Here is an 8,867-nt window from a genome sequence, read left to right on the forward strand (position 1 = left end):
TGCCACTTAACAACGCAATGATCCAATGAGTAAGGACTTTATCGTCTTTTTACTTAACCAAAAATTAAAAAAAAATGAATTTATACAAATACAAAAACTTAACCCCTAAATTCATTTTCCATTGTTTTAGCTCTTTCCTTCCCCTCCCTTTCCCTTCTCTCTCTTTTCTATTTTTCCCCCAAATTCTCTCAAATCCTATCCTTTGAATTGCGGTAACTTATTGAAAAATACTTTCTAGTAAACCTTTTGATAAAAAATATTTATTAAGTATTTAAGTGCTTATAAATATATTGTTTGGAGACATAGTTTTCTTTTTAAGTCAAAAGGTTTTGAAGACATAGTTCAATAAGTATTTATTGTAATGGATAATGTATAATTTGAAAATTTTTAAAAGTATTTATTTCTTTATTTGATTCATAATATAGGATAAAATGATTAAACTTGATGTTTTATTTTTTAAATCACCAAAGCTACTTTAAAAGCACTAAACTTGAACTTTTGTTAAAAGTATTTTAAATATAAAAAATTTTACTCCTAATTTTATGAAATGGTATTTATCAAATATTTTAAGAATACTTTTAGCACCTAAAAAGTATTTTTTTACTAAAAGCACCGACCTCAAACGGCCATAACCCCCCCGGCACAAAAACTAGAGGACCAAAGGCAAAGCAGCTCGACCCAGTTCTCCCCTCTCTCTTCAACTGGTGACAAGACTGCCCCAAGAAAACGGGGAGGCCATGGTTGCAGAGTTGAAAAAAGATTGATCAGAGTTGGAGATTGGTGGAAAAAACCCTCAATTCTATTACTTCTAAGCTTTACTTCTGTTCTTGAAAGGTTAACGATTTCAATATCTCTCTGATTTTCTTTTTTCTTTTCACTTCTTGTTTGTATCCCATTTCTGGGTTTTTATCAGAATTATTGTTATTGATCGAAACTGAAGAAGATGGAAACGCTCCTAGTTCTCTTACTTGTAAGCTTTACATTGGTTCTGTTAGCGGCTAATAATTTTAGTTCTATACTTTTGTTTTCTTTATTCTTCGGCCTTTAGTTTATTTGTTTATTGTTTTGTTCGGTCTGGTCTTGTTTCTGGGTTTTTGTGCTTCTTGAGAAATATTAGGCGGTTCTTAAGAGTCCTACCCATAAGGGTTTAAGGAAGAGGGGAGCAATGCCTTTATACTGTATCTTAGTGGGGATTTTTTCCCCCTTTTGGTTTGAATTGGGGGTTTTTCTGAAATTGAAGGTTACGTTTACGGCTATATGCTTGAGTTTATTAGGATGGACATATTAATTCATGTGGGTTTTAAAAAAAAAAAAAAAAAAAAAAAGAGGGCGCAATTTTTACCTATTATTGTTGGGGGATTGAAAGGGTAACATTAACGGTTGACTGTACTGATTCAGGTACAAAATGCACAATTTGGTCTGTAGAATGTACTTAAATGATGCATGATTGATGCCTTAGCGATAAATATACGAAAAATGCTTCTTTTTTATTAACTTATCCACCTAGTGCCCTTTTCTGAATGATATTTACTACCAGTAGAAGTTAGTTTTCGTGCTTGCATTTTCAATTTTATGAAGCCAACCCTACTTAGGAGTGCTACTTATCAACCGTGCTTATTCATGACCATTCGTTGAAAATGATCTCTACAGATAATAGGTAAGAACTGTACTAACAAATGGAAGGGGGATGGCAGAGGATAGTATATTGTTTGTTTTAGGGAAATTTCTGAAACAGGACACTTTTTAAGATGATATCCAGGCTTGATTTTAAACTGTTTACTTTAAAGGGTAATTGTACTGAATTTTCTACAAAATGTACACATTTTGGTGTAAACTTTTTGGTACATTTCAGAAAAGAATCAGTACCACTACCCTTTTATATAAACAGAACAAATTGTGCCCTCTCTCCAAGACAGTACCTTTCACAAAAATTTCCCCTGTGGTGACTTCTTTTCACTCTTGAGTTATTGTTGGAGCTCAATGTTGTCATGTATGTTGTCAATCTGTTTCAAATGCCTAAAATGCTTGTGCTTTTGAGTTCCTGATAAACTTCTCTAAACTTCAATTTGGTTAAGTTCTAAACTCAGCAATGGGACTGCAACAGGGGTTATCAATTTGCATCATTTGATTGCAATGGAGGCTGATACAACTACTCAACAATGAATTTTGGATTTCTGAGCAATATGAATATCCCCTGGTTCAACTCCCAATCTAGTGAAAATATGGCATCAACTGTCCTTTCAAGTGGTGTAGGTTTGAAGCCTAACAAACAAATGGCTTCTTTTGATATAAAGTTCTTTGGTTGGTCTCTACTTTCACTTATCCCTTGGACTATCAATAGCAAACAGAAAATTCAAATGCCAACTACCGTCAATAAGGAGTTGAAAAAGCATGCAAAACCAAACTATGGTGCTAAATCCTTAAACCAATATTCAGCTATACGCTTCAGACCATATGTTTCCAAAGTCCCGTGGCATACAGGTATAAGAGCTATTCTCTCTCAGGTTTTTCCACGCTATGGGCATTACTGTGGACCAAATTGGTCAAGTGGGAAAAATGGAGGGTCGCCTATTTGGGATAAACGGCCGATTGATTGGTTAGATTTTTGCTGCTACTGTCATGACATTGGATACGACACTCACAACCAAGCTGAGCTTCTGAAGGCAGATTTAGCATTCCTCGAGTGTTTGGAGAAGCCTAACATGAGTAATAGGGGAGATCCGTGCATTGCTAACCTTTATAGGACAATGTGCATTTCAGGTATCACATAAGGAACTTTTGGATTTAGCTGTGATTCAGTGTTTTATTCTGTTGATTTCTTCTCTTTTTCCTTGTCTAACATATTACTGGTATAAATTGCAGGTCTTAGGAGTGTACTGATACCTTACAGACAGCACCTTTTGAAGCTCCAAGCAGGACAGTTAACTGTTAATTTTGGATGGCTAGATGATTTGAAATTGAGAGGATGGAACTTGCAGAAAGATTTGAAGAGAGATTTGTCTTCGTTTTCAAGAGGATGGTTAAGAAATATGAAATGGAAAGGCTGGAACCTGGACAAAGTTTGAAGGTAAGTGGTGGTTTTCTCAATCAATCTCATCTTGCTAGCATCAGTTGCTTTTAGAGAGTGGCTATGAGTTGGCAATATTTTGACTCAAACACCAAATTGTCTAAGATCTGCTGATTAACACACCACTGACTGGTATTGTAAAATAATAAAGATCTTCGTTAGTGTGTTTTACTTGATCTTTGTTGCAGCTGATCTTTCCTTTGTATATTTTGAGTTTAGAAGAATTTAAGATGCTAGATTGAGAAGTATGGATCAAATTGCAAATCTTAAAATATGTTGATATCAAGTGAAGTAGTCAACTACTTCTAGAAGATTTTAATGTGTTTTACTTGATTTTGTGTTTATACGAGCTTCTTTTCTTATATATTGAGTTTAAAATATTTTAAGATATTTTATTAAGTGTGACCGACCAATTGCCAATGTTAAGATGTGTTGATGTGCAAAATTTAAGGAATCAATGGGGTGTTAAGTTGATATAAGTGGTTTAAATTGGTTGTAAAGATATTTGAAATCTGTAACTTTATATGGTTTAGCAATTTGAAGGCTGTTCATTCATTACATCGTGTATGTCTGATATAGTTGTAACTGTGATTATGTCCAGTTGAAATAGGAAGGATTTACTGTGTGATTTTCCAGTTTCTTTTGACTTATATATCCTCTCTAGGATTTTCCTGGATTTTGGATCTCGTTTTCGTAATTTGCATTAGAAGTTGATTTTTTATGACATATTTTATCTTAATGCCCTCAAGATTTATTCCACCACGTGATTTGGCACTGTTTTGCCTGTTGAAGGTTGTCATATGTTTTTGACTTGGTAACGTGAAGGATGATACATTACGATTTCTTGGTTTTATGAGTTGGTTGAACATCATATTATGAGACCAAGCTGAGTTCACCTGATTTGACTATTCAATTACAAGTCGACGAATAGAAAATTGCACAAAAATTTATTGATTTTTAATAGATGTTTTAATCAAGACGTATAAGAATGGCTGCTTTGTAGAAGTGAGACGAACAAAAGTGGCCAACTCAAAAAGTTTCCAATTAAATTCAGTGACACAAACATGAAGATATATACTCATTAGTTATCCCATACTTACAGACAGAAAGATTTACTTTGTAGATGAAGTTTATTTCTAGATTGTTTTTCCTCATGGAGAAGAAGATGATGCAAGTTTATTTTACAACATTGCAGGGTGTAGTAAAATGTTTTTGTAAAGCATTTATTAAGCCAGGGAGGATAGGTTCTATCTTGAGATAGTAGTGCATCATTTCATGTAGAAGATTGCCAAGATATTCTTCCATGACCCTCAACCTGCAGTGCCATTTGCCACCTTCAGAAAAAGCTTTTATCTTGAAGTTTATACTTTCATGTGAATTTTGCCTTTCTGAACCAATGACAGATAAAATAATTGTTGCTGAAATGGTCACGGTTTAGTGCTACTTGGTCACAATGCTTATGACTTCCTACTTCTGTCTTTGGACTCTTTAACAGGTGTAGAGCTGGTGGCTATGGTTAATGCTTCCTTCTGAAAAGACGGACTCTCCCCAGATCAAACGAAAATGTTAGCTTATTTTTCTTGGAAAAAGAAGTGTGCTTAGAGTAATAGTGATGCTTTGACCCTCGGTAGCTAGTGGGGTCCAAAGACTGTATATAAGAGTCCAAAGACTCGGTAGCTAGTTTAATGACACGACTGAATTTCTCTGGAGGGGAAACATTGGCATCCCTCTTATCTTTTTTATTAATTCCAGTACACCTCTGTGGTATGAAGTGTTTAACACTTTGCGTTAATAGCAGTTTTATGTGCCACTTGACCCTTATAGTGTACAATAGTATCCCACACTTCTTTCTTGTCTCCTTGTTTCCTCTTCCTCTTTCCTTTTATTTTCAGTGAAATCTTATAATGTCATGAGATTCAACCTATTCTTCATGTGCTTGATGAACAACTCGCACTTCCTCATCTTCAACATTTTTTAGGGTTCCAGCTTGTTAACCTTTCCTCAGCTCCCATTACACAGAACAACTGAAGATACTTGATGCCATAAACAAATTTTCTTCCTAAGAGTTAACAAATTGGTCTGGCACGACAAAAATTTGAAGTGCAGGATAAGATAATCCCACTTACAGATGCTATCTTCCAAGTTAACTGTGCAGCTCTGCACTCAGGAAACAGATGGACAAGATTTCTCCAGCTCACCAAAATCAGAGGACCTTCTGATCTGCAGCAGAAAAACCTGTGATCTAGAAATTTTTTTTCTTTTCTTGGGTAACAATATTTGCCTCTCAAGCGCTGCCATTAGAAATGTTTAACCTTGTACTAAGCAGGTAATTGCAAAGTAGCGTCCCATACTAACTCAGAAGGGGCTGGTACACTAGACACGGAATTCCATCACTTGACCATCTGGATTGGTTGTATAGAGTTTTTGCCAATCCAGAAACCTTTTTTTACGACGTTTTTGGTCTTTAAACCACAATATTAGGTGACAGCTTCAAAATGAGTTCAACGTTCTTCCACACAAATTGTGGCACCGGTAGTTCGTTCGAACAGCATTCGATTTTCTTTTTTTTTTGAGCAATATATTAAACAAGTCAAATTAAGCAATTCCTAAAGTTCAATATTAGAAATATAGAGGTTACATTGGGAAAGGCACTCAGGCTCCTAGATGTACACAGAATTAGCTCATAATGCATTTTGAAAACCAGTCAAATTAAATATAAGAAGATTCAAGATTGTCGATATATCATCTACTTGGTTAACTACCAAAGCTTTCAGGCCTTAATCTTGGCTGCGAGCTTGGAAATTGCTCATCAAGGCATGCAACACTTCTAAAACTCAAAATTCCTTTTTTAATGCCTAAAGTGCCTCACATTGGTGAAAAGCAGGGATACTCCATATTTCTTACAGCAGTCGATAGCATCGACATCTCTGATGCTACCTCCAGGCTCGGCAATGACGCTTATTCCACTTTGACATGCTTCTTCAACAGCATCGTTCCAGGCAAATGGAAAGAAAGCATCACTAGCCAAAGCAGCTCCCTTGACTTCATCCCCAGCTTTTCTTAAAGCTATCCTGAAACTTTCCAACCTGTTTGGTTGCCCACTTCCCATACCTAACATGCAATTGTCCTTTGCAATGACAATGGCATTACTCTTGACATGCTTCACACAGAGCCATGCAAACCGTGCATCAGAAAGCTCACTTTCTTGTGGAGCCTTATCAGCGACTGATTTGAATTCGATATCTTCAGGAACTAAATCATCTGAATCCTGAGCTAACCAACCCCCACCAACTTGTCTGAGCGAGAGTTTTCCTTTACTATTTTTACTTGCCTCAAGTATTCTCAAAGTCTTAGATTTTCCACGAAGAACCTCTAGCCCCTTTTTCGTATACTTGGGTGCAACAACAATCTCATAAAACATTCGAGTTTCATTGTCAGTTGGGTTTCTAAATTCTCGAATGTCCTTAGCCAGCACCTCATCAACTTCCACATTAAAGGCTACAATACCACCAAAAGCACTCACTGGATCTGCTTTCACCGCCAGTCTATATGCTTCAACAATATCATCACGTGAAGCAACTCCACAAGGATTTGTGTGTTTCACAATGACACAAGTAGGTCTATTAAATTCACACACGCAATTCCACGCTGCATCTGCATCTAAATAGTTATTATATGACATCTCCTTCCCATGGTGTTGAATAGCAGTTGCAATACCACCACCATTAACCTCAGCGAGAGACTTGTCAACATAAAATGCACCCTTCTGGTGAGGGTTTTCACCATACCGAAGTCGACTTTTGAGTGAGAGAGACACAGTCATATTGGGAGGAAACTTATCTTCTGATGTTTGCTTCCACAACCACTCTGAAACTGCAGTCTCGCAAGAGGCAATATGCTGGAAAGCCTTCTGAGCCAGCTTTCTCCTAAACTGTTGGTTGTCTTGCTTTCCGCGAAGAAACTCTAGAAGTGCAGGGTAGTCTTCTGGATCAACCACCACCAAAACATCCTTGTGATTCTTTGCGGCAGCAGTTATCATGGATGGGCCACCAATATCAATGTTCTCAATTGCATCTTCAAAAGATATTCCACTTGAAGAGGAAAATTTTTCATAAAATGGATATAAATTGACCACCACTACCTCAATTGTACCAATCTTGTGCTTGTCAAAGGCTCCCATGTGATGCTCCAAATCTCTCCTAGCAAGGATACCCCCATGTAGGCTAGGATGCAGAGTTTTTACACGACCATCAAGCATTTCAGGAAAACCAGTGAGATCTTCCACTTTAGTCACAGATAGACCTTCACTTTCCAAAGCAGATGCTGTTCCTCCAGTTGAAATAATTGTGTACCCCAGTTCCTGAAGTCCACTGCCAAGAACAGCCACATCGTTTTATCTGTTAACGAAATCAAAGCGTGCTTCCTCCCACGCGTGGGTGTCGTGGGCGCTGAAAGAGCCCCAGCTTGAGCCATGGCTTTAACTGAAGAACAACTACTGGACCTTAACGACGTCATCGACGAATACAGATACTCCAGGTTGGAAGGAGAGCTGGCATTTGTTATTCGAACGAAGAGGGGAAGAGCAGCGACGGCGCGTGGAGCGCAAGGGCCGGCAAGGACGGTGGGGACGGCGTTGGTCGAGACAGGGGAAGGTGCTCTAAACCCTAGCATCTTCACCAGATTTTTACACTTAAACCCTCGGGTTCGATTTTTTTATATCAACTCAGAAGCTTCTTATAGGACTCAAAAGCTTCAAACCTACTAGGAGAAGCAAGCAAATTGATATCAACTCAGAAACTTCTTATAGGACTCAAAAGCTTCAAACCTACTAGGAGAAGCAAGCAAATTTGATGGCTGTTTTCACGAAAGTCTTGTGGAAAGAATTTTATTATATTATATTCCAAAAAGAATTCTTATCTTTTGTGGTAGGAACACTTGAGATCCACAGTGACATGTTTTCTATGCCAATCCAATGCCACCAATAGTATTGCGCCAAGTGTCTTGTTATTATTTATACTTTAATTTTCTAATAATTCAATTTGATTTGATTTAACACAAGTGTAAATAATAACAAGACACTTGGCGCAATATTATTGGTGACATTGAGTTGGCATAGAAAACATATCACCGAAAATCCCAAGTGGTGGTAGGAAGTACATGAGTGCTAATGCATTAGGTTGATGATATGTTTCATTACATACAATTTAGAGAAAACGAAGAAGGCCAGAGCAACGAACTATTCTTTGGCCTTGGCATTTGTTCTTCTTGATTCATTCACCAAAACAATTTTTCTTTTATTCCTTTTCTCTCATTTTCTCTTTAACAATAAAACCGAATACTACTTTTGGCTGCAATTCCACTATGAGGAGTGGCTAAATTCTTGTTCTAATTGAAGGATAATCAAAACTTTAGCTCATCGAATACTGTGAGATCCAATTTGGTTAATTTGTTTCATATATGTATAAATATTTATATATTCTTTGTTCATTATTGAGATGTTTATTTTATTCGATTAAATAAGTGATCAGTATTTATTTGGTGGAATAGTCTACTGTCATTTAAAATATTAAATCTGTAATTGTTTGGTAGTTTTAGTGTTTATGACAAGTGATATAATTTGGTTGTAAATAAGACTTTTGAATATATATATATATATATATATATATATATATATATATATATATATATATATCATGGGAATATATAATCTAAACTGAATGGATCAAGGTTGTGAGTTTGCTGGTTAAAATTGGTAGTCCTTCTAATAATTAATGCTGTCAATAAATTAATTCCTAACAGC

At 36.4% G+C, this 8,867-nt stretch overlaps 1 protein-coding gene and 1 pseudogene across 4 annotated transcripts; one reads left to right on the forward strand and one right to left on the reverse strand.

Annotated features, from left to right (window-relative positions):
• The first annotated feature begins 615 nt into the window (after positions 1 to 615).
• On the forward strand, positions 616 to 4,919 carry LOC113723775 (uncharacterized). 4 transcript variants are annotated; one of them, XM_072068153.1, is made up of 4 exons: positions 616 to 834; positions 2,105 to 2,760; positions 2,863 to 3,067; positions 4,263 to 4,919. In XM_072068153.1, the coding sequence occupies exons 2-3, from the start codon at positions 2,160 to 2,162 to the stop codon at positions 3,063 to 3,065; spliced, it is 804 nt and encodes a 267-aa protein (XP_071924254.1). In that variant the 5' UTR covers positions 616 to 834; positions 2,105 to 2,159; the 3' UTR covers positions 3,066 to 3,067; positions 4,263 to 4,919. The 4 variants fall into 4 exon arrangements, with proteins under 4 accessions (XP_071924254.1, XP_027102552.1, XP_027102558.1 ...); XM_027246751.2 differs by having other exon boundaries at positions 617 to 834; positions 4,563 to 4,919; XM_027246757.2 differs by having other exon boundaries at positions 618 to 834; positions 2,088 to 2,760; positions 4,563 to 4,919.
• Positions 4,920 to 5,662: 743 nt separating this feature from the next.
• On the reverse strand, positions 5,663 to 7,893 carry LOC113723764 (uncharacterized; annotated as a pseudogene).
• Between the last annotated feature and the right edge of the window lie 974 nt (positions 7,894 to 8,867).

The sequence above is a fragment of the Coffea arabica genome, chromosome 1c (genome assembly GCF_036785885.1).
Source record: "Coffea arabica cultivar ET-39 chromosome 1c, Coffea Arabica ET-39 HiFi, whole genome shotgun sequence".
In the NCBI taxonomy this organism is placed as follows: domain Eukaryota; kingdom Viridiplantae; phylum Streptophyta; class Magnoliopsida; order Gentianales; family Rubiaceae; genus Coffea; species Coffea arabica.

Coding starts and splice junctions, on each gene's coding strand:
- LOC113723775 (XM_072068153.1), top strand. CDS start 2,160: ATGAATTTTGGATTTCTGAGCAATATGAATATCCCCTGGTTCAACTCC. Junction 2,761..2,862: donor TAGGACAATGTGCATTTCAG/GTATCACATAAG, acceptor TATAAATTGCAG/GTCTTAGGAGTGTACTGATA.